The sequence below is a fragment of the Temnothorax americanus genome, unplaced genomic scaffold, assembly GCF_048541705.1.
Source record: "Temnothorax americanus isolate GAGA-0224 unplaced genomic scaffold, ASM4854170v1 Scaffold30, whole genome shotgun sequence".
NCBI classification, from domain to species: Eukaryota; Metazoa; Arthropoda; class Insecta; order Hymenoptera; family Formicidae; genus Temnothorax; species Temnothorax americanus.
The window spans coordinates 458,059-484,319 of NW_027509443.1; the positions used below are offsets into that span (position 1 = coordinate 458,059).

General features: G+C 38.0%; 2 protein-coding genes across 8 annotated transcripts in view; one reads left to right on the top strand and one right to left on the bottom strand.

Moving 5' to 3' along the window:
• The window catches only part of Hr4 (nuclear hormone receptor 4), a 178,237-nt gene that overhangs the window by 12,293 nt on the left and 139,683 nt on the right, over positions 1-26,261 (bottom strand). For 2 of the 7 annotated variants that reach the window (XR_013257882.1, XM_077412551.1), the window contains exons 1-5: positions 15,610-17,617; positions 9,855-10,886; positions 8,860-9,433; positions 2,834-3,044; positions 2,275-2,652 (exon numbers count right to left, since the gene is read on the bottom strand). Coding sequence is in view for 6 of the 7 variants with exons in the window: in XM_077412551.1 (XP_077268677.1) it covers positions 2,275-2,652; positions 2,834-3,044; positions 8,860-9,433; positions 9,855-10,886; positions 15,610-15,877 (2,463 nt within the window). In the remaining variant the exon portion in view is untranslated. Of the gene's footprint in view, positions 1-2,274; positions 2,653-2,833; positions 3,045-8,859; positions 9,434-9,854; positions 10,887-15,609; positions 17,618-22,114; positions 22,220-26,261 lie in introns of those variants that run through there. The other 5 variants (XM_077412554.1, XM_077412555.1, XM_077412557.1 and 2 more) reach the window with 4 other exon arrangements.
• LOC143900822 (uncharacterized) overlaps positions 4,794-26,261 on the top strand; it is a 312,581-nt gene continuing 291,113 nt past the window's right edge. The window contains exon 1 of the mRNA XM_077412560.1: positions 4,794-5,864. The gene's annotated coding sequence lies outside the window, so the exon portion shown is untranslated. The remainder of the gene's footprint in view (positions 5,865-26,261) is intronic.

Sequence of the window (26,261 nt, forward strand, 5' to 3'; positions counted from 1 at the left end):
ACAAAAAGTGCGACGACGATCGGTCGATTCTTGCGAATATGCTCGTTCTATCTATCGTCCCTATCGGCTTTCGTAATGTGGGAAACCTTGAGGCTTGCGCAAGCCGAGTCGTAAGAAAGTGAAATTGCGATGAGGAGTTTATTCATTCCAGGATCGGTGCGAAGAAAACCGATCGACGCACGCCGAATTTGCTATTTGCCTCCGCGTGTAGTTTGCCTTCCACTTTACTCGACGACTCGCATCAAAATAATTTGAAATTTTTAATACAAAGTAAAAGTAATGACTATTACGTGAACATTTTGAATTTATTATCTCAGAGATCGATTAAATTTAAAAAAATCAGATATCATAGCTATAATTCTAAATTAAGAATATAATTCTAAATAGAGAGACGTTTGATTTCTTGAAATTTCCTCTTAGCTACATTAAATCTTGTTTTCTTTCTTATAGAAGTTACCGTTTTGATTTATAAATAATATCTCTATGACGTTAATTGCTTACTTTATAGTTCGTTACTGAAGGGTAGCGAAATGGCCAGTACGGTTGTTAAATTATCAAGTATCGCATACAATCTAGCATTACTTTGTTTTTGAAAGTGTACGTCAACAACAAAATATATTATGTTTCGCGATGATTGATCCAAGATTCCTTTGCGAGCGTAACAGATTCCTCGTTATCATAGATTTGTAGATAGTAGATATGAATGATGCAATTCTAAATTCATCGAAGTGGTTCGATCTCTATTTTTCCAGATAAGGATATTGATATATTGAATGAGAATCGTAAGTATCGATCAAACGCGTACACACATAACACACTTGTTTTATATATACTTAATTTATAGCTAATAGAACAATCTAAAAATATGCACAAATTAACATTACCATCAATGAGTAAAGAAATTTATTCGTAACTTGAGTCCAAGTGGACGTTACTAAGATATCAATTTAGCATGGTCATATTTAATGCTGAATTAAGAAATTATGGAGGAGATATGGTATGCATAAAAGACTTTCTCTAACTAATAAAAAATAAATCGATCAAAAAATATAAATGAGCGTGCAGGAGATGTAACACGTTATTGGATCGCCGCAACGAAGAATCGTCGTCGTCGCCGCCGCCGCAGCTGCTTCGAAAGTGAAAGCGAAGATGCCTGCGGGACATTCTCATCCCAGAGCATCGGATTCCCCTGTCGGCGGCCGAGGAGTCAACTTTTGTCGACCCACACTCGATTTCTAACCGGAGCGTCGGTATAAATCACGTAAATTGCAAGCAAACCGCGATCGTTCGATCGAAGACGCACGCGAACGTTGATCTGATCTGTATCCGTATGCGATCTCGTCGATCGCGCGAGAGCAAGAATAAACAATGTAAAATCCTCGTGACTCTCATACGGATTAACGGCGAACTTTCAGATCGCATAATCGCGCGATTCGATCGGACGGACTTTTAGAAAGTTTCCGCGGATATCTCACGCACATCACCGCCGAGTAATATACATAAATCTCGCAGCCGAGATTAATCTACATTACGTCGCTGACGACATTTTGCCTTGCGTAACGCTCGAATAATTAAGGGTGAAATGAGTAAAAGCTGTAACGGGCGCGCGGCGACGCACTCTGTCGTAATGAGACTAGTTCTCTGACGATTCCATTTCGCGAGACACGCGGAAGTAGGCGGGATGAATCGCGCTATCTACTTTGACGAGAAATCTCTCGCGTCGGTCGGGGAGGTGGGTTCGCACGATTCAACCTCCGATGATAGTTAGCGATAAATCGTTCGAAGTAAATGCATTGGCCGAACGAATTTTTATTCAGATATATTATAGAGAGTATAACGTTTTTAAAAACCTATATGAAGAACTATACGGACATTCGTGATTTTAGTTGTGATGATAGAGTCTATTCGTAGATTTCGCTCAATATTAAGTCTATTGATTCTTAATTGAGGCAAGTGATTGGGAATAAGCGATCTTTCACAAAATATTAACAAAATATAATCTTTAACAGAATATAAACACGATTAAAAAAATTTTAAAAAGTCTTTATATTTAAAAATCAAATAGATTTTTTTTTAAAACTTTGAATTTTCTAATAACATAAAATACATTTAATGCGTTAAAAAGATTTTTTAACATTTTCATAAAAGAAAGATCGAGTGCACATTTGACATATAACTTAATTCTTCTCTTGCTTTGAATGATTAAAAATGCGATACCACTTCAAGAGACGACATTAAAAATTCATTTACTTAAGACAAAGAAAATACACTCACTTCGGAGGGATTGGTGAGCGCCGTCTTCAGGATAGTCCCGTTGACGAGATGACCTGAATGCGCGGGGTGGTTTGGGTGGCTGGGGGTGGGCGGCGAGTTGAGTGGATCGCCCGACGAGAGTTTGTGATGATGGAGGAAACTACCGGCCAGTTGGGCGTGCTGCTGCTGCTGCTGCTGGCTATGATGGGCGGCTGCAGCCGCGGCCATGTGCTTGTCCAGCATCGTCGTACCCATAGCACCCTTGGTACCCCCGAGGGTTCCCGAGCCGTTCACACCACCGACGTTACCGCCGCCACCCATGCCGCCGCCGACACCGCCCGCCTTGTTGCTCTTCTTGTGTTTCTTGTACTTCACCTGCGGCCGATCAACAAGCGATCTCTTTCAACAATCAATTGCAGTTGATTTGATCAGTCAATTAATTTGGCTCTTCTTCAACTTGACTCGCGCGAATATATTCGAGCGATATCGGTCTAGTACTTTATCGCATAAATTATAACGTAAATTATAGTATAAATTAATAATAATAATTTTATTGTTGAAATTTTAGTTCGATGAATACCTTGTAAAGGTTGTACACCGCACCAGAATTCCTCCCTCCAGGCATCCGGTCTTCCCGAACCGCCTGTAGGACCATACCCTGTTCGATGCACTTCTTGAACCGGCAGTACTGACACCTGTTCCTCTGCGCCTTCGTAATCTCGCAGCCTCCCTCCGCCACGCACGTGTACACCCGTCTATTTTGCACGGTCCTCTTGAAGAAGCCTTTACATCTGCGTGTAAATCAATCGAACTCTTGTAACTTGCAATCGATTAACAGATTAGCTTAGTTAATTTATAGTCAGAGGAAAAATTCTCATGAAGTATATTAAAGTAAATAATAGAAAGAAATCACTCCATTTACATCCAGTTTTTTGCGCTGACTTATATCTTGACCTGAAGTAGGCCTCCAACGCGAAACGTTTATGGTAAAAAACTTAGTTCTCGTGTAAGTAAACGTCATATATGTTGAATAAGAGGAAAATACATACTGGTGCACTTTACGCACTTTAGTCTATGTGGCTACCTGCGTTTACACGCGTTACATCGTGCAACCTAACAATAAGTTAGATCAAGACATGCGAAAAAGAAACTTGACCCAAGCTAGGGTGAGTCGTTTAAAGAAGTTTACACAGCTTACGCAGCTTTACGCTGTTGCGACGTATTATATGTATGGGTCGAATATAGAGTATATAGTGCCGTCGCGCTGTCTAAACGCGCAGTATAAACTTATAGCTCAATATCGGGAAAGCACGACTGAACGGAGATTTGTTATTTTTTTCTCTATTTTGTTGATTCTATTTATTCCATTTATGAATGTATCTATATATTTTGTATTTGTAGTATATAACAATCTATGTTAAAAAATATCTCCAAAATTGAATATGTTTTGGTGTTTATAAATCTGATTTTTAGGAAAGTAGACTTTTTAATATTTCTTGACAACTTAAAAAACTTGAAATTATATATACTATAAAAAACTTAAATTTAAGAAAAATTACGTTTTATTAAAATATAAAGTAATTTATTCTTATGCATATGTAATACACTGCGATAACATCGTGGAGTTGATTTATCAGAATCATGATCATCGTTCACATTTAGCATATATTGATGAACAAATGATTAAAGACTATTACATAATTAAATTTGTTTCTTTTTTAACAATTATTTTATAATATGTCATTAGACTCGTGAAAATGTCAACAAATTAATAGACGGCGATACGAATTAATTATTTTATAATATGTTTATATCTTTCAGATAGATTTTAATAATATATTTTTTGCCTTGTCACAATAACAATCGTTCATAACATAGATTTACATTTCTTTAAAGATTACGGTGTACGATAAAAATTTTATTTTTCGCTCAATTCACAATATCCGCGGCGCGCGATAAATAAAACGACAAATAAAAATGCAAATTGAACGGAAAACAACTCTTGAATGAGCGTTAATATCGATATATTCTCACTGAATTCATTTGAATATTGGATCCAGGCAAGACTGATCTTTATGTTTATTCGCAAATAAATAAAACGCGGTAGGCAACGTAAGTTCCCTTTTCGCATTATTTATACGTTTATTCTCATAAATATATTTATCGCAAATTAAAATCACCAAAATTATTTCAATTTCAATTCCCGTTCAAAAGAAAATACTGGCATTATTAATGACAAGTTGAAAAGAAAATAATATCAAAAGAATAATTTTGTTTGAAAGAGATCTATAGTATAAACGTTGAGATAAATAAAAGAGTAAGAAAACGGTTTCTTATATATGGAAAATGTGCTGCATTAGGACAGTTTATTGACTTTCCATCATCGATATTAAAACGCCGCGAGTTTTTCGAAAAGTCGGACTAAACGAGAAAAAAAATCAACTATAACTCAGTATTTTATTTCAACACATTTCTATTAATATTTCTATTAATATTTTAATAAATCGTTGAGGAACTTCAATCAAGGAATTTTTTGACGCCGCGTAAACGCGCGAAGTTAGCTGCGAGAATTTGACCGCGGTGACGCGAGTCAGGTGCGACGCGACCCGCGGCCGTCGGTCAGTCCGCGTTCCGCGTCGCGCGTCGCCGCTACGTCAACCGATTCCGCGACTGCTCCGCGCGTTTCCACGTTTTCTCGCTCCGGGCGAGTTCCGCGTCCGAGTTTGCTCCGAGACTGTCGAACTTAGCGACGGGCGATCGTTTTCCGGCGCGTTATAATTCGGCCGCAGCGACGATATACGTCGACCGATAATTGCGACGTTCGTTCCTTCGCGTTCCGCGACGCCGACGGCGATGGCGTCGATCCTTCGACCCTCGATCGGAGGGATATAGTTTCTGATATATACGCGAGTCTCGCGGATATCTCACCAGCAGTCGCTTGTCCGATGAGTGTCGTGAATGCCATTCCGCATCCTGTATCCGAATCGGCATCGAGAGCTGCATCAAGGGGGCCGCCGCCGCGCCGTGGCGGATCGATCGAGACAAGATATGAAGATAATAATCTCGCTTCGCGTAACGCCACAGTGGTAACGCCAGGATACTAGCGCGTCCGCCATGATTGATAGCGCGGCGTCGATCCGGTCGATCCTCGATACGTATAACTTCACGCGGTCGAAACTGTCGAGGTCGAGAGTCACGCACAAATCGAATTCGGAGTATCGGAGTACGCATCTGCGGAGTGCGGACGATCGTTTTGTGCCGCGAACGCGAGTGCCGGAGTTGATTTGCCGCGGGCGATCGTTGAGGTTGAGTGTTAATTAACGATGCTTGATCGCGGTTAGGTTAGGTCGTTTCACACGTCGTTCAATATTCGAAATCGATATTGATCGCCGTCGATAATAGTGCAGTGCCGTGTCTAATAACGATGCGGCGTCACATTTTTGCGTATTCGCTGAGTGTATAATCCGAACGGTGCGAATGTTATCAAAACGCATTACAAAAATATCGTTGACAATCACGTGGAGAAAGGCATCGACGAACGTCGGACACCGAGGAGCGAAGGCTTGCCGTTAACCGATTGATCGAGAGGGGTGACTGCTGCAACGCGTTCGGTGAGTTTGAATTAATTTCTTGTAGCGTTTTTTCTTGGCTGCACTACCGCCCACTAGTGCAACACTAGTGCAACACTAGTGCAACGCTATTGGACAGTGCAGGGCGGTAGTGCAGCCAAGAAAAAACGCTATTGGTTTATCGCGTGAAATTGAAACGCAGAACGATAGAGATAATCTAAATCTAAAAAAACAGTTAATCCGCACGGCTAATGTAAAAGCCGTTCGTTAAATTTTACGTGAAATGTATTAAAAGTGTTAAATGTGACAAACCTCCAAGTTCGGGATTATTTTCCGAATGCAAGAAAAATAATAAGAATTTATCATTATAATTTTTGTAACTTTCACAAAATGTGAGCCGTTTAAAATATTCGACGAGATGTGATTAAAAAAATTGATATAATCAGATTTTTTTTTATTCGCGACTATCAGATTTCTTATCTGTTATCTTGTGTTTGATAAAAATTTTTCATTCTTTTTCTTATCCCATTTGTGTATATTGCATACCATCGATGGCATCGATAACAAATAATTTGCTTTTGGCTCAAATCTTAGATTTTTAAATGATATATAGGATGTGGATATATTGCGCGTGTGTTTATATATATGCATAATTATATAAATTCAATTTATACAAATACATAGGAATATCTTTACGTTAAAATAGATTTACATATGACTCGCACGATTTGTTATAGGAACTCGATATAAATCGATAACTTGTAAAAAGAACAGTACATTCGGATAAATGTTCAATGATTTAACAAATTACAATTAAAAACGGGAAAAATAAATAAATTATATAAAAGCAGAAACATCGAATAAGTGACATAATCTATAAAATTATGGAAATTCTAAGAAAATAAGAAATAGGCAGTTATATATAGAAGTCTGGAGTATATTAAAAAATCTGAAAATGCTGATTATATCTACCTTTATATATATATTTTTTTAAACATATATGAAATCTATTTCTGTGATCTATCGTCGGTTTTCTTTATGGAAGAGAGCTATTGTTGTGGATCACATTGTTTATCTTAACAAGCGCCTCTAGACAGCGAAAATAGTGAGGCCGAATCAAGGATTCATCTGCACAGAATTACGAGTGCCGTGGGTACGAGCGGAAAAAAAAACTTGTCGCAGACTTTTCTCGTCTAATCCCCTTGCTCGTTCGAGACGGCAAAGTTGGACAAGGACGAGCGAGGAAGTAACGATGCTCCGTGGTAATTTCGCGGACTAATCAAAAGTGTTGTTCAAGAAGTCGTCCGAGTAGACGCAACAAGTATTCCCTCGTCTCGCGTAGATATTGCTGTGCTATGAGAACGGGGCGAGAAAATTATGGGATTGCCGATTAATTTTTAATCTCGTTTAAGTTACAAATTATGAATGATCTCAAAAAACTAATATACCTCGATGGGCCATCTTGTTTCGGTAATAGTCAGTAAATTTAAACGTTCATTGTTGATTGATAAAAGCGAAGCCAAACGTCTCCCAGATAAAGGATGTAACATATAAAGCGTGAAATGTACAAATACACATTCGTCAATGTCAATATTTTGCGAAACAAGAAAAGAAAGTATCGTGCACACATACAGTATAAGAATAAATTTTTCAAATTATGAATAAATCAATAAATTTTTTTTCTGTTACGTACAAAGTATATATAAATAATACTTATTCAAGTATTCCTTTTAATTTGTTAAAATTTATTTAAGGTATATTCGAAAAATTATATTCAATTGTTTACGTAACATTTTGTTTTTTCGTGCTTAAATTAATTTAATGAATTAATTTTGAAGTATATAAATAATTTCAAAACTTTGCAAATGGAATAATAAAATTATAAAATATATAAGTCGTATATTAGAAAACATTATTGCACTTGTGTGTGTTTAAGGGTTTTGTTGATGAAAAAAAAATGCTTCTCGACTTGCGTCCTCTCCGAGTGATTTAAGGTTCGAAATGGGTAAAATTAAACTTCAAGAAGATAAATAGTAACGATAGATTAAAGAAACAAATCCTCGTCCTCTCCCACGTGCGAGCTTTCCCGAGTAAACAGATTGATAGTATCTAGGTCTAGGACTAGTTTACTCAAAACTTGACATTTCTTGTCTGCGAAATGCAATTAGATGCGCTTCCTCGAACGCTGGCAAAGGTCGAAGGTTGCGGCATGTTACACATGTTTGCGATCGACCAACCGCACGTTTCCTATTCCATTGCGCAGGTAGCTTCGATATAATTAATTCTAATTAAGCGAATATCGGTCGATTTTTGAATTACTATTACGTATCAGTCGAAAGTCTACAAACAGTAAGTTCCTATCCTATAATAGTTAACCGATCTCTCATTAGTGCAACTCAGTCGCGTTCTATGCGCAAGTGCATCGTTACGAGGGTGGAATTATCACGAACAAAGTGTACTGGTATTTGTAGTAAATGGAGTGCCACTATTCTCCTTTCCTTGAATTCGCATGAGTTGCTATTAATTTGCGAATTTAATCTAAGATGTCTTCCACACGTGCAACTTGTGCAAATAATTACGAGATATTTTGCATAAATTTCTATTGGTAAGAATATAGGATAAATTATTATAGCTTAGAAAACTTAAAATATTCAAAATAATTTATTGCATATATTATTGGCAAAATTGTCACTTCTATCATATGTGTATTTTCAAGAGAATATGTAAGCTCTCTTTCCATATTTACTCTAATTAATCTTGATTAGTCGTAGGGAATGTTTATATATATATATATATATATCTTAGATATTCTGAACACGCAAAATGTACGTTGAGTAACACAAAGTTGAGAAAATAATTTAGCAAAGTTAATAAAAATATAAAAGAAGACGTCAAAGGAACGCGCGATACGTCAAAATACACGCGATGAGATCTGCGAACAATAGTTCGTGTATGTGAAGATAACACTGATATGCCGTGGTTCGTACCGCGCGAAAGGGTTAACTGCAATCTCGTAAGCATGGTTAAGGACACTCACCCTTCGCACGTGATGATGCCGTAGTGCAAGCCGGTCGCCTTGTCCTCACAGATCATGCATATCATAGGCGTTTCGTCCTCCTCGTGCTCCTGAGGCGGCAAGGGGGGTGCAGGCGGTGCCACCGATATGGACTGCGAGGCCGTTTCGGATTTGACAACGGTACCGCCGTTGCTGACCCACGGCTGCGTGGCGGAACCGGATGCCGTGAGATTCAGCGCCTGCATTTGTTGCGCCGCCGGCAGCTGCGTCAGATCGCCGGCCCACAGCCTTTCCATGTTGAGCGGCGGCCCGGCGGCGGACGAGTACGAGACCGCGGAGGAGGACGAGGGTGGTTTACCCCTGGACTCCTGGCCGAGGTTCAGCAACAGCTGGGCGGCCGACTCCTCCGACGAGGAGCACGAGGCGGCCGCCGCCGCTGTCGCCGACCAGGATGCCGCCGGTGGCGGTACCGGGTCCAACGGTGGTGCCGACCATATCATCGTACGGACACCGCCGATCTCGCCCATTAACACCGTGGGCGGGGGCCGCGGTGGTGCCGGCGCTGCTCTCTGCGCCGGTGGTTTCATACTTTCGCCTGAAATAAATCATCGACGGATGCTCTATATAATCTATTTATACATACATATGTATAATATAATTAAATTTTCGTGTCCTTAACATTTCCCCCTGCACCCCTTTTGCTCTTCCACGAATTCCATATTTGTCACGTGATCATATATACAGTCTGACACTAAGATGTGACAATTTCCAATTTTATGGGTCTAAACGATGAATAGGGGAGGAAATTTGTGTTAGATCCTCTTCCCGAGGTGAAGAGTACTTTTGTTATAAATTTTATTGTATGATTAGTAATTTTATATGAGTAACACCTCATCATGATAAGTATGTAATGAGGAATTGAAAATGGTTAACGATTAAATATGAAAGGCTAAATTATTGATTAATATGAGTATTCGATTTAATAAAAAATGTAATACGATAGTCACAAAACTTACACGAGATTGCCGTGGTGGTAGCGCCGGTAGTGACGCAACTGGAATTGGTACCGCTAGAGCTGGCGGTACCACCTCCGGAGGTGGAGACGGTCGTGACATTCTGCCCGCCGTAGTTGACGGCGCTGCTAATGACACCGTTGAGTAGCCTCTGCGTAGCGAATCCCTGTACGCCAGTAGTATTCTGCGACCAAAATTGATGATGATGAGCCGCTAGCAGGTGCGGTGGTACCGAGGGCGCGCGCGACCTCGGCGGCGCTGGTGGCGATTGTTGCTGCTGTTGCACGGTTCCGTGCGGTCCGGCCGATCCAACCGCGCCGGGACTGACGTTCTGGCCCAGGTTGAATTGAGATGACGGGCTATTCCGGTGACTAGGTTGGTTGGAGGCTTCCGAACGACCGCTGACACCTCCACTGCCACCGCCACCACCACCACCGCCGCCTCCACCTCCGTCGAAGACCGAATTGTCGGACTCTTCCTTGGTCTGGACGGACGATAGGTCGCCCTTCAGATCCGGGCTGTCACTCCTCGAGGAGGCCTCCTGGGCAATCGGAGTCGACGAGACCTGGACCGGGGAGTACGGCGACGATTTGATCGGCACGGGGGTGGCGGAGCGTTGCTGTTGTTGTTGGTGCTGCTGCTGCGATTGCTGATGATGCTGCTGTTGCTGCTCATCGGCGACCCTGAAGCTCACCATCGGACCGGCATCCGGGAAGACCGAGTCGGGCGACGCGCGATCAGAGCACCCCGCATCGCGACCCTCTTGGCCGCTTCCTCTCCCACCTCCACCATCACCGCTGCCGGCACCGCGAAGAGAGTCCCCTCCGCGCGGTGGCCCTGGACTCGGACTGCCCAGCAGGTACTCGTTCGACACTCTGATCTGGCAGCCCGGCGAGCTCGGCATGTTCGTCTCCGGCGACAGGGTTGAGGTGTCGGCCATGCTCTCCCCTGGAGCAGGAAAGTTTATGGGTGAAGGTGCGTCCGTCGTCGGGTTCCCCTGCGGCGAGCCTGCTGATCCGAGGGATACCGGGGAGTCTGAGAAATAAGGCGTTGGTCTTACGTTTATACTCGGACTGCGGAGAGTCTGTAACGCGGCGGGACGGTTCCCTTTTTTATCCCTTTTTTCTTTATCCTCGAAGATATGCTCAAGTATGATAACGCGGGAGTGTGTGGAATTGTTACTTAACGCGCGCGCACGCGTTACATCTGACGGTGTAATTGATTAATTGAATGTAGGAATGGGAGCGGGATAAGGGGAATCGGCATCGGGGAATTGGAGCAAATTAATGACGTTGAACGCCCGATCGGCACCAGTCGACATACGCGACTAATTGGCGGCGCGAGCCGATATCGGAGGGTGAAGGTGAGATAATGAGCTGTGATGGAGCGTAACGTGTTGCGTTTCCCTATGATGTGACGTCTTCCTTGCTATTTCGTATTCCAGACTGACACGTTCATCATTCCGTTGTCATTTCGAGTTGACGAGTATAAATTTAATATGCGATGTAGTTATTTGTTATTAACTCGAGAATCCAAGTCTGTCAATATGAATATACATATTTTGAAAAATTAATACTATGCTTTAAATGTTTACAAATTTCAAATTACGATTTCAAAAACATCATGTTTCTCAATCTGAATCTTTTTATCAAATTCTAGGATTAATCATTTGAATTCAGGATTATATTGGGATATTATAAATCTGTATAATCCTTTTATAATTAGAAGACAAAAAAAAATAAAAAATTGCGAGAAATAAAATAAAAAAGGAATTAATATACATATTGTTTTATGGTGCAGTTTACTCACACACGGAAAAAAATTTAGCTAAATTTAGTCGTAAAATATGGATAACTATAATATTTTTTGCAGTAAGAGCTATAGTTTAGCAATAGTAGCAAAACCTTTTGTTCTCGCTGCAAAAAAATGTTAGTTATCCATATATTACGACTATTTTAGCTATAGTAGCTAATCTTTTATGACAATACATATTATCATCTGCAATTCATATATGAAAGATTAAATAGCAGAAAAACTAAGTAATTAGAATCGTCGTTTTATTTACAAAAGGTTTGTTCGCGTCGCATATTCCAATATACACCAGAGAGCACTTGGATCACGGGTAAAAGGTGGCGATTGGAGCAAATGAGTTTGTGGAGTGCGTTGGAGTAAGTAGGAGCATGGTGGGGCATGTGCGACGCGAAAAAACCTAAAATAATTTAATAAAAAACCGTCACAGCACCGCCATTAAAGTTGCAAACGGCATCGATGATGGATTTAGAACGCATTGTTTGATTACGCTGATCTCGATAAGCAACCGCTCGCGTTATGCAATCCCGTATCAATAATACAGCATTGTGTATGCGCAAAGTACCCCCCTACCCTCCCCATAAAAATAGCGCCTCGCATAATAGATTCCAATACCTATACACGGGACGTGCTCTCCTCGCGTTAGCCGCGCCCATAATCACCCGCTTTCTATAGAGAATACTTTAAGTTCTATCCGCGCGATAAACACGCTGTTCAGGTACTTTACTAGTACATTTTATTGCATTTGTAACAGAACATTTGTCGGAAGGTACGGACTGCACGATCTGTCGCGGTTAAGAAACGATCGTTCTTTCGAATATTCGGATCTTAAGTATTAAAGAGAGAAAACAAAGAGAACGTATACTGATCAGAGAGAAGTTATTAACATATTTTAAATATTTCTTAGAATTTCTGAATATATATACTTTTTAGTAAAATGAATTGTCTATAATATGTACTGTATTTTTAAATTATCTTCAAAATAATATCTTTAATATGTTTATAGATATAATTTTTTTGTTAGTATATATTTACAAGTATATATTACACATAAAAATATATATTGGCTGAAAATAGATGAAAGGCTTAACAACAGTGCTTATCTTGGCCCATAGAGTCGATCTTTTGTCTTTTCATGAGTTCCCTCACGAACTCCGCTAAGTTTGGTGAGCTCTCAAAGGCATATCGCATTTCATAGTCTCGCTAGAACAATCGTGCTGCAACTTCGATAAATTTAAGTCTACGCTCATTGTTGCGCGCATTTATTTACGACTTAATTATCTTGTAGTCTTTTTGCGTGAACAAAGTTCGAAATATCAGCTACAGATTGGAATACGTGATTTAGTAACGAGTAAAATATGAATTTCTGATACAAAGAGTCACATAAGTTTGATGTCTGCTGATATATTGTATCATTTTTTCAGGCACACATAAAGCAATGTGTAAAAAAATAAATATCAAACTGCAAAAAGTACGAAGCTATCTTTAGATCTTAAGAAATATAAAGACTATTCCTATGATTCATAATAAAATATGAAAAATAATGGCACTTTTTACGTAAAGCCATATGATTGAAATTATTTCACGAATCTTTTTATTTCAATATATCTTCTTGTTTCTTAATGGATATCAAGCCATTAAATATAAAATTAATAATTCCTGCGAGAATAAGAATTAATAATAAATTAGTAATAAATAGAATTAATAATAAATTTAGGATATTGTTAATAATATCTAAATGAAAAGAGATTCTTGCAAATAACCACGGTCTTTTGGTATTAGTAAAGAAGATAATTTCGAAGATTTTGTTTCCATATCTGTCGTCCTTCTGGACTCCATTTAGAAGAAGTAACCATTTTCTTTTATTGTGGAAAAAGCGCGTGGCTCATATTGTGTTTCTTATATACAATAGGGAAGTTAGGACGGTAGTAATTGAGTTAGAAAAAAGCGTTCTGAGTGAAGAGCATTAAAGCACCCGTTTGCGCTTTCGATACGTTCTTAACGCTGCATTGTAGGCATCCCGCGGTGTCGAAGGATATACTGAGATGGCACGTGTAACAATGGGGTAGCCTTGCATCGAGAGCGCGCGCATAGTATGAAATTAATTCAATGAACAAACAAAAATATTCTACATGATTACAAACAAAGTATAAAGTGTTATTCTCTATATTAATTTCACGATCGTGTTAATTACGTGTTAATTATACAACTTAAACTATATGTAGATATAATTTCGAAAAAATGTGGAAGTTTTTAAGATATAAATGTTTCATGCGTAAATGTATTTATATTATATTATATATATATATATATATATATATATATATATATATCTAAAATTTTTGTATCATATTCCAGTGAATTTATGCCAATAGGTACCAAGAAATATACAAAAAGAAAAATATTCTATTATATTTTTTGAAAAAAAATGAGAATGATCTTGAGTAAAAATATTCTAGATTTTTCTTAGTTTTTTACAATAAATCATTCCTTTTTCGATTGTATACTATCAATTCAGAGACGCACTCTACATTTATAAGATACACACATATATCTATATATATGTATATTGTACGCAAATTTAACTTTCAAAATAATCTACTTTAGTTAACAAATTTTTAAACAGGAAAGAAATGCAGAATATTTCTTGTGCTTAACAAAATATTTAAAAAAATGATACTCTGTGAAGCGATAATTCCCAAGTATAATAGCCGCGCAAAGTGTTCTTTAACTTATCGCGTAAAGAATGGTTGTTCGAGGTCAAGGAAGGAATGCAGTTGACAAAGCCAGGTTGTGATTACGGGTACTTAGGTGACAGTTTCCGAACTATTAATAGATCGATCGCCATGGACATTGGTCGGTTATTCATTTGTGGACTCATGATGTTTCGATGATATCACGAAATATCGCGAATTATCTGCCGTGATTACCAAATCAAAAGAGATTGAATCGGATTTTCTATCCTCTATCTCTATTGTCATTGATCATTAAGAGAGCCTATCGTTTATAGCTTTCGTATAGCAATTATATTTCGTTTAGCCGTGCGCGCAGCGCGGCATTTATATATATCAGGCTGATCATCGACTGCTAATGTCAATGCGCTCTGATGATGTATGAACGCGAATGACGTGTACCTAGCGCAACAATGATAGTTAAAGATAATAATGATTATCCATCATAAAATGTGATGAGGATATTGATCTTTTGTATTGATAGCCAAATTTTTCAAGACGTTCAAGAAATAGTTCCTTTAGTAATGTAATAATGCAGTTATATATCATGGAGTTACGCAAGAGACCGCTTTCACCGTTCCTTTCACTTATATTTTTTTTAGTTCCTTGGATTCCTTAACTAACTTCGCGTTAATCTTTTCAATCGAAAAAGTCAAGCGAATCGATTCTGAATGATAAGAGAAATAGAAGCTAAGAGATAGAGTCAAAAGTGTTAAAAGCAAGTGGAGAATAGAATATCTTCTAATTGTATTGAACTTTACCGAAACAAATACCATTCCGTGCCAACAAACTCTCAAATAATTTCATCATGTTTCTTTTATTGGCTACACATATGAAAATATAACATGCTTAAACAATTTCGAATTCTAATCGACTCTGGCTTGCTTAAAGCTTTAGGAAGCTGCAACATATAACATCTCTTAATATATTTTCTCTGAGAGGAAATCCAAATTAGTAGTTACTAAAGTATTCGGGATAATTAATTAAGGGGATTTTTATAAAACTTTTAGTAATGTCAAGAAGATACAGTAGATTATAGAATCTCTCGCGATATTTTCCTGAAAGAAAAATTGAAATGAAATTTGTCAAGGACTTAAAACTACTTGAAACAAACAGGATGGAAACACGAGGAGGCACTCTATATTATTAGTAGGTATAGCGCAATATCGTTCACACAAATAAGTGCGATGCTCGAGAAAGTAAGATACAATGTTTACCGAAGAGCGATGCGTACAAGTTCTTCGCGTCCAAACGCATGTAATAATCGAAGGTAGGATAAGAATTGAGCTGCGATGCAAAGTGCCCGAAGTAGTTCTGGTCGGACGCCATCAAAAAGTTATTGTAAGGCTGATATAAGTAGGGCAGAAAACTGCTTCTTTGCTGCATTCTGTAGTAAGCGGTTAGGTCCATGTTTGATGGATTCCAATCTTGTGGGTTCCGATGAAGATTAGTAGCGACGAAGACGTTACTTCTCAGGGGAAACATTTTTAAAATAATTCTAGATTCACACTTGTGTGATATGATTATCAATAATTAAGTTTGACACTGTTTATAACGTATATTTATCGTATGAATTATAACGATGATTTTTTCTATATTGTCTCCTCCCACTTTTCTTCTTGATTGTACTGTTTTATTCTCTTCACGAATTGTCTTTGATATCATAAAAATCGTTGTATTTATCTACGTATTCGTATAATTCGTGAAAAAAGAATTTTTATTTTTGTATTATCACATAAATAAGGATATATCGTAGATCACTTTGGATTTGTGTGCGTAAAATGCCATTTCTCAGTTATCGATTGTAGTTGGCACATGAAAATAGAATCTGGTCTTCGTACGATATGCTTGTTTATATATATTTCGGATATAATATATGTATAAACACTCAGAAAAAATATATCATTCTCGAAATGTATATATGATTATGTTTTCGGTAAATTGACATCAAAGATTATCGACAATGTTCGATTGTTCGGATTTTATAAAATTAGACTATATATAATTGTGATTATCGCGACGTATTTCCTTTTTATATTTGCTATGTTCGTGATAATGTCATTTTGCATAAAATATACGAATTCGTTGTTTCCGCGAAGCGCGGCTATAAGTCGTCTGACTAAAGCTACGACGTTACTACTTCTCGTTCGTGGTATGTAAAAATCGCACGGGACCGTTGTAGTTCGAGTGGTACAACGTTGCTTTGATCGGGGGGGGGGGGGCATCTCTTTCTCAATTTGTAACTCTTTAGTGTACGTAAATATCATCTTTCAATTAAATCGACAAGTGTCTTTTTACAACGATTTTCGTTAGAACGATCATCTCGTGACATCTGCAAGCATTGCTCGCGGCGACGTAGTCGGGTAAATTGCGTCGTTATATTCGTTGAATTGTGTGACGTTCACGTGCGGCGGAGGCGGTTGAGGAAGATCAATGATTCCGCGAGACCGCGCGGGGTCACGGCATCGGAGCGTACGTTCTTCTTTGGAAAATCGGTACGAATGTCGTTCGCGCGACACACGTCTCTCGATCCTTTGTCGATCGTGTATCATCGAGAGTCGGAATTCGCGTCGGTTCAGTTCCCCTTCCACGCATTCTCCAGCATCTTCACTCCGGTTTGGGCAACACTCCGTATCATTGATGCAGCCTCTGACCTTTAAATCGGCCGTAGGTCGAGGGTCATTGGTATCAGTCGTGTTTGCGAGCGCGCGTCGAAAAATCGATGCAGCTCGGTGGTGCAGCGGCCGCGGCAACACGTCGTAATGTGACGCGCGCGCGAGGCTACCACGGGTAAGACGTCAACGACGTTGACGACGACGACGACATCGTCGCCGATCGTCCGCTTGTCCGACACGAGCCGCCGCGTGGTCGTCGACTTGCTCCCATCGTCCGGTTCCGTCGTTCACCTTTCGTCGTCCTCCTCTCGGTCGGACTTGCTGTTCGTTATTCGCACGCGCGTTTTTCGTTTTTCGCGGGCACTGTTTGCGACGAGCGCGCGACGACGCGACGGCCGCGTGGTTACGCGAGTTCAGGCGAAACCGAACTAGCACCGGTGCATGTCCGGGACGACCGCGTGGGTTGATATTCAACCCTGCACCGCCAGCAGCAACCGTCCCAACCCCCTCCGTCCCCCCTCGGTCCCTCTTTCTCTCCTTCCTCTGTCTCTCTTGGACTTAGCTTCCTCGAGCTAGCTAGCGTCTCCGTCGCCGCGCCACCCACGACTCAACCTCTGCCCTCACGCCGGCATCTTCCTCCTGTCTCCTTTCCCCGTCGATCATTTGAAAGCTGCCATAAAGACACAATAGGAAGACGGGCGCGTAAAGACCGCTTGCCGCATCGCACGGTATAACGCGTTGTTGTTATAATTGATTAAAGGAAGGGGGGGGGACAAAAAAATGAAAAGAGAAAGAGAGAAGCGCGCGCGAACGAGAAACACGCGGGACAAGCGCGTGCGCGTAATGGAAAATCGAGAGACTGAATGAAGAGCGTGAATGGAGAATGGAGATCGAGATGTGCGTCAAAGGGCTGATGGTTGAAATACACACAATTATTGTCCGAGGAAAATTATATATTGGTGGACAACGCGATACAAATAAATCGATCATTTATTTTTTATGTAAATATATAAGAGATATACACGACTGTCTATAAATCTTTTATAAGTAGAACAGAAAGAAATGTTTGCTCAAAGAAAAAAACGAGACTAATCATTATCCAAGAATTCATTACAAATGGAGAGGTTCTTGAATAGTAATCCTCAATTGGTTAAAGCAATTAATTGGAATTATTCGCTATTTGTTTTTTTGTGTTTGCGCTTAGTGTTCTTCTCGATTTTTTTTATCGTATCAAAACTAAAAAGGATTTGTTGTTATCGTTTTCGAGATATTTCATTCGGATGAGATTTATATATTCTGATGTGTAAGATTTATGTAATCTGGATGTAATAATGATTGCGTGAGTCAGTTTTAGACTCGATAAAATGCCAATTACGATTATGACATGCGTCGTATGTATTAACACGCGTGGCACGTATGATAATGAAGGATGTAAAAGGTCGGGTATAAGGGGATACACAGTAGATCAGCTGACGAGGAAAATACAAAGTTTCAGATAAAATTATTTTTGCAAGAAGAACAGCAAATCGATCGTGTATTTAATTTTGTCGCGATTATCGGCTTCTAATCGTTCGATCAAATGTATTATTCTAAAATATAAAAATTAGATAATGTATTCAAGGAATGACGCAGAACTACCGGAAAATGCCATGATTTAAGAACATATTTCGTAATAAATATTTGCGAATTTATTGCGTGACTATTATTTGTCAGCAATAAAACAAATTCTTTAATCAAATATAATTAAAAATATGATTATAATATAGATATTGATCTTAAAAAATGGAAAAATAATAGTATAATTAACATAAAAAATATCATTGGGAATTAACAATTTTCTTCAACACAAAGCGATATACGCGCTATAGTACGTATATTTGCACATTTATCTAAATAATGGTGCAGCTATATTTTTTATATGCTTCGTAAAGTGGAAAGATTAATTGCGCCGTCTACAACTGGAGCGATCTTTTATTCGCCATATAACTGTTGGTTGTAAAAATTAACGATATTGCGCCTGTATCAAATCCCGTTCCTGTATTACCGGGTGATAAATAATCGTTACGCTTGAGCATTAATCAGTTTTACAATTCGTTCCAAGTAATCTCAATATATGTATGAAAAGATCGGCCAGTGCATCATAATTTGCTCGACAATGATATACGATCTTTTCCCGTAACGCGATTACGTCAACCGCGGTTAGAATCGAATCTAGTTTCTAAAGTATTATCTTATGTCTCTAGTCGATGTTTAAAGGGTCATATTTATTAGTCATATTTCTGTTGCAAAAAAAACTCTACTGAAAAATTCTGTTGATAACAGTCTTGAAACATGACATGGTTTAATAATTATTACAATTCTACAATTAAGTTATCGCTTACACAAATAGCAATATATAGGTATTTCCATTTCAAAACGTTCTCTCAGTTAAACGGAAATAATCGTTATCTTTAAATGCTAATGTGTTCGCAAAATAATAAAATGCAAAATATGTGATAACCTGATAACAGATATATTATGTATTGAAATTAATTTAAAAAAACGAACAGAATATTCGGTGTATAAGTATTTATATTTCATACGTAAAAGTTTTCATAGCCAGACTAGTTAACGTACAATTTTGATTTGGTTTATTGTGACCCGCTAGACTAGACTGACTGCCGCGCGCCGCGCCGCCGCGCCGCTGCGCGCTGTGTTGTTATTCACGCGAGGAGACTGGAGTTGGTTAGGTAGTGGCGCTCTGTGTATCGTATTGCCCATCAAAATGCGATCGAATCAAGTATCAGAAGACGTATAAAGCGCACGATTATTTTCTGTGCACAATTAGTTATCGGTCTGCGCGATATTAATATCCGACTAATGACTATATACATTGTCGATGCAAGTTTCATTCAGCTATGGAAGATGGTAACTATTATGAATTATCAGTTTTTTTTTTATCGCGATATTCACATGCAGGCGATAATAATCCCTTTAACGTTTAGATTCAAAAGTATATAAGTATCTCGCATCGCGCTTTGAATTTTTCACTGAATCAAACGCGTTTGCTCATTACTTTAGGATTGAGAGCGTACGGTAATATACAATATGAATCGCCGGATCGAAATAATGGAAAATGCGATATCGATATCGTTTATTAATAATACGTCTCGTTGAATTCATATGTCTGAAACATGTTGTGCGTGTATATTGAGTTTCGATTATATTTCTAAGTGATTGCATCAATTGCATATCGTAAATTCGGTCTTTGCACATTATTCGCGAATTGTTGAAAGCCGTTTGAGAGATTTCGTCCTTTGTAATTTGAGAAATACGTGAGTATTCGAGTGTATCGAACAGATCACAGAGTTTCGTATTTTTTTTTCGTGTTATTCTTCTGTAGTGGACAATAGTAAAGTTCGCGCGTTTTATTAATATCGGGAGCATACCGTGCGATTAGTATACGTATATAATCGTAATTAATCGTGTTTTCGCAAATGTTGTGTTGTGAATGCAATGAACGAATGTGATAGAAAAAGGCATCGGGTAACGGCGGAGCAACCATGCGAGGTAAAATTATTCCATTGATTATATATATTTGTAGAATTATTTATATTTATAATTATTTATATGCAGGCAACGGTTTTTTTTAGATATTCATTATTCTGGGCGTTGCTCTATAATTGACGCACATTTTCAGTTTATATGTGTCACGTGTATGTGTCACGTAATTTTAATGTAATTGTAATTTCGTCATTGTATGCATCGCATTGGTGAATGTTATATTTTTTATTTCATCTTAAGTTAATAAATCTACATGAAAAAAAAATTATAGCAGAGTATATATAGAATATGTGACACACGAATAAATGTAACAAGTGAAAAACATAGGAACATAACATGTCATATCGATCTTTAAAATTAATAAGATATATTTAATCTTGGAATTAATATATATGTTCAATTTATTGCAGTTATTAATCATATATATTAGATTTTTAAAAAACAATTAAGAATGTTTTACGAAGCTAAATTAATAATTTTATATAATTCATCTTTCATTATAAACTTTTTAAACAAATTATAGTGGATTTTATTTTCAAATTTATCGAATAATTAGCAAAAAATAAGGAAAAAATGAGAAAGTAAAATAAAATTATAACAAGTATAGAATACTGACTTTTTTAAATATAAAAATTTTATTTAAACATATAAGATAAAAATAAAATGTTTATGTACTATCTGTATATTTATGTGAAATAGAAGGAACTTATCTGTAGATCGTTATAATGAGGAAAAATTGTTAATTTTATTATTTTATTTCCTTTTTTTTTCTTTAAATATAATTTGAGATTCACGTTTGGATTTCTATACATATGCGTCTGAGATTAAATATTATGTAAACTGATACGCGCGAAAATAATACTTTGTTAAATTATACATGCAAAATAGAATTTTTCGATGCATTTCGCAAATATAAATAAAAAATAAATAGAAAATATTCCATTACTAATAATATATGTACATAACTAATTTATTTAATAAAAAATGCACTAATAATTATGCACTAATTAAATTTATTCTTATAATAAATGAGCCAATTTTATTCTAATTTACCCTATTTTATTCAGCTTTATTTTTATTGAGAACTAATTTTATATCACTTGGCAAAGAGACGTTTAATAAAAGCTCCAATAAATCTCGTTCAGTATGCAATTGTGGAGTGTAATAATCGTTTCAATAGAAAACTTTATTCCGCAGAGTATCTCATCTAGTGCGTTTTTAAATATAAAACTCATGTAATGAAAATAAATACGGACCTGCATTTTCATTGATCTCTTTTTCTTTCTGTTTTATTACGAGCGGTTGCTGTGAATCGAGGTACTTGATTAAAAGATGAATATATACATAGCGGGTTTAAATAAAACATGATGAGATAATAATAACGTTGCGACACATTGCAAATGTGTGAAAGGTATCGTTACGAGATATCCCTGCGGAAAAACTTTTTACGTCCGGCATTTTCCGTGGTTGGAGTAAATGCTAATTCTGTTAAATGTTAATTCAATACGCAGAGGACTTTGATTCGATATTATAACTTATAACATATCTCCTTATGAGTTCTTACCGTCGCTACTACATCGGGAGTCGACCTTTCTCCTTTTCAACTTGAGGTCTTGAAACAAGCTCATGTTTTCTATCTCACACGGGCTGCTCGGAAGGGTCATAATTCCTGGAAGCAAAAAATGACAAGGATCAGCCTTGTTTGTTAAATGAATTATTTTTAACGAGAAACGATTTGCGTAATTTATTTCTAAATGATCTTGTTTTCGTGGGAGTATTTGAGGCAATACTAAAATTGAAGTAAAGTCACATTTCCATACTTGAGTAAATTCGTATGCCGTACGAAAATAATCTTTATATCTAATCTTCAAAGTGAGATTTGAGGTTAACTTTTAGTTACAACTTAGCTTTTACTAATCATGCATGCGCATTTAAAAGATAAATGATTTTATCCTTCTTATATAACTGAATGTATCTATGCGAGATATACTAAATTGAAAATACTGAATTACTCATTATATTAATGTCATATCTAGCTTTTATAGTTACAACTTTAGCTCTTACTATAAATCACGTATGCCATGCATTCAAGAGATAAATGACTTTATCCTTCTTATATATAACTGAATGTATTTGTGCAAAATATACTAAAATTGAAATGACTGAATTAGTCATTACTGGAGTCTCTCTAATCAGAGTCTGGCCAACTTGCAGTTCTGGCAAAATTCTCGAGAGAGAAGGATGTACGTTCACTATCGCTTATTCTCTTTCTATCTCTTTCTTTATCTCTTTTCTCTCTCTTTCTCTTTCTGTCTCTCTTGCTTTTGTCAAGAAATGGTGAACCAATTCAACTGTTGCTACCATATGGCCAGACTCTGATTAGAGGGACTTTAGTCATTACTAATGTCATCTAAATTACGAATAAAATTAAATTATCTATCATGAGTAAACTATTGATACGAAAAATTGTTGTATAAAAATATTGTATATTTTACACTCTATATTATATGTTAAAAGCGCGTTCTTTTTTTTTTGTAATTATCTTAATGTAATCTCGGTAAAAATGTTAATGCTTGATTTCGCGAGTTTGACGCTTCCCTGCTACATCGTATCCAAGCACGTGAAAAACGCTTCTCCACAGAAATCTTTACTTCACATTTTCCTCCGTGGATTTCGCTTTTCTATCAATTCGTTTCTTCTCGGATGTAATCGGGACTCATCTCGCGAGCGAATGAGCGAGTTATCGACTATTGCGAGGTCGGGAACGGTCCGCGACGTGAAAGTACGTGCGCGCGCGAGCGGACGCACGCGTCCGCGGCGATTACGGCGAACGCATAGCTCGCCATTAACCCCGCTTTAGCCGGCAATAACATACAATTGGATCGGTCGCATGACGATACATGTATCGTTTTACCGCGACACGAAACCGACGTCTTCGTTTTATGGGGTTCTCGCGGGATCCCGTATCCGTATAATGTACCGTAATGGAATAATTAGAGGCGGACCTTAATGATCTCCCCCGTTCTTCGTTTGCTGACGCCAGCGACCGATCCCGCGATATCGGTTTACAGACGCGTTTTACCCCATTTACATCTATCGCTTTAATCGTAAGCGATCGTGATCGTAAGGAAAGAAGCCGTCGTAAACATTGTGTGTGTATAACATAAAATCGCAATGCGTTTGCGTTATAAGTTGTGTCGCACAACAGCAAATGTCGCGAAACAGAATGTCAGGGGCCAAATAGAGCTGTATACGACGAGCGTTACGATTAACATTACGATGTATAAGATGGACCTTTACGAGCGCGCGCGTCTTGATCTTGCGCTAGACGAGACTAAGTCCACGAGGGACGACTGCGGGTGAAACGGGGGTCATTTTAATAATACGACGCCGGCGATAATAACAAATCGCGCTCGCCTTATCGCAGCACGCGGAGCCGGACGGCGAACGATTTGCGCCGACCGACGGCGACGGTCTATACGGAGGGATCGGTCGTCTAAGCGATTTTATACGACAGCGCCCCGACCTAACCGTCACGGGTCGTTTTAATAAGGGCGATGATGCACGCGTCAATCGTGCATATTTTTATGCGCCGCTTCGTTTGTCTCTTTGTTCTGAAAAACGCGCACGTTATATAATATTCACATCATTGTTGCAACAATAGGCCTGGTCGTTTTAGCTGAACTTCTTGTACATGCAGTTCATCTTTTCTCTTTTTCTCGAAAGATGAACCGTGCAAGAAGTTCAGCTAAAATGAACATCAGGCTAACTATTTACTCGCAATATTTACGGATATGTTTTTCATTCATTCACCGCGTTTTACGTTAAATGCGATTTGTTATATGTGATATTAAATAAATGTTTCACACAAAGATATTTAATCGACGATTCTGCGATAAACTTTCCAGTAAAAACAATTCTTCGATTACAAGATATAACGTTTACACGTACGTTACTTAGCGCGAGTTGTCTCCGATTCAACATATAAAGTTCCAGATTCAAACAATTTCGAGATTTACTCGGACGAAAGTTGGACGCGATATATCTTCGCTAACGATCTCGTTGAACTAGAAGTAACTTATGCTTAGAAGTAACGCACGTTTCATGTTAATTGAGACAGTAACAAAATATTATTCAAGAAATCTTGAATGGAAGTTCACGCAAATTTCCGCAATTATTAAAGTGTGCGATACATTCAATTAGCATTTGAATTTCAAACGCACGAATTTCCTCATAACTTTTCATATTTATAACGTTGCTATATTATCATTTACAGTAATAATATACTCGACGTGTCACTCTATCTCGGTAGACTAAATCTTTTATTTTATTTAATACGAGAATCTTTGCACACGCGTGCATTTCTTCTGTTGCTTCTGTCTTATGTTGGTATTCATAGTCAGATCTTGATCGTCTTAAGTTCATCTTTAGATACTCTGGGTGCGTTCCACTTATCGCTCGCAATGCTCGTGGAATCATTTTATCCTTGTTATTTGTCAAATGTTAAACAAGGACGAAATGATGCTCGCGAGCGTTGTGAACGATAAGTGGAATGCAGCCTCTGTATAGCCAATGAAACGAGTTGTGCAGCATCTAAAGACAAACTTAAGACAATCTTAAATATAAGATCTGACTATAAGATCTTGACTATGAATATCGGCCTTAGTTACTTTTCTGATGATATTTATATCGTTATCGTAGTTACATTTATATTGCGGAACGCTTGTTTGCCGAAGTGAAGATGCTTGGAAGAGAAGTTCATCAAAGCAGACACTTCGTGTGCTAAGCTTTCTATTTGTTTTCAGCGTGCAAACTTTGTACAACTAATCTGAGTGACATTAATATTCCGTAACATTGTCTGTTTCCATTTCAAAAGTTGTTTGTTCTATAGCATAGAACTTCTTGCAGCCACTCCTGCGCTCGCTCGATCGTAATCTTAACTGCAAGAAGTAGCTATACTTACAAGCTTCATGTTTAATTAACATCACCCAATCGCAAATCGTCTAATAGTTTAGTTAGTTTGTTATTCATAAGTTGTTATTGTATATATTTAAAGTCTTTTATTACTTTATATATATATATATATATATATATATATATATATATAGTAATTTGACGTAAATGATTTTTCAGTATTATTAAATGTAATTAATGCTGTTCGAAATATCGTGGATATAAAAATGTGGAAAATACTATTATTTAAAAATCTCCTTCAAATTAATTAAAAAGATCTATTTAACGAAAAATGAAAAACTGACAGATTTATGCGAATGAGAAACAAGTGATTAAAGCCACAGGATAGTACGATTTTTTAAATAAAGGTAAATTGTATAAATAGGCTCGATAGAGGAGCGACTACGTCAATAAAAAAAGATTCTATACTAAAGGGGTAAAATGTAGAATATCCATTGAAGAGACGTTGGTCAGCCGCATAAGTGATGTGAACGACGCTTAATCAGCCGCGCGGGCGAACGCATGCATTGGTACGCGCGCCTGACGCTAGATGGCATGTTACAGTAACGAGTGGCGGCAGAGCGCATCCACGTTGCTGCGAGGCACGCATGTGCATGTCGCGCGCGCGCTCGCGCGCACACGCACATACATATACGCGCACTCAGTCGGAGAGTCGGATATATACGCGGTATGTATGTACACCAGCGTGGGGTCCTTGCTCCCTGCCGTATGTGGGTCAGCAGTCTCTCACACACGCC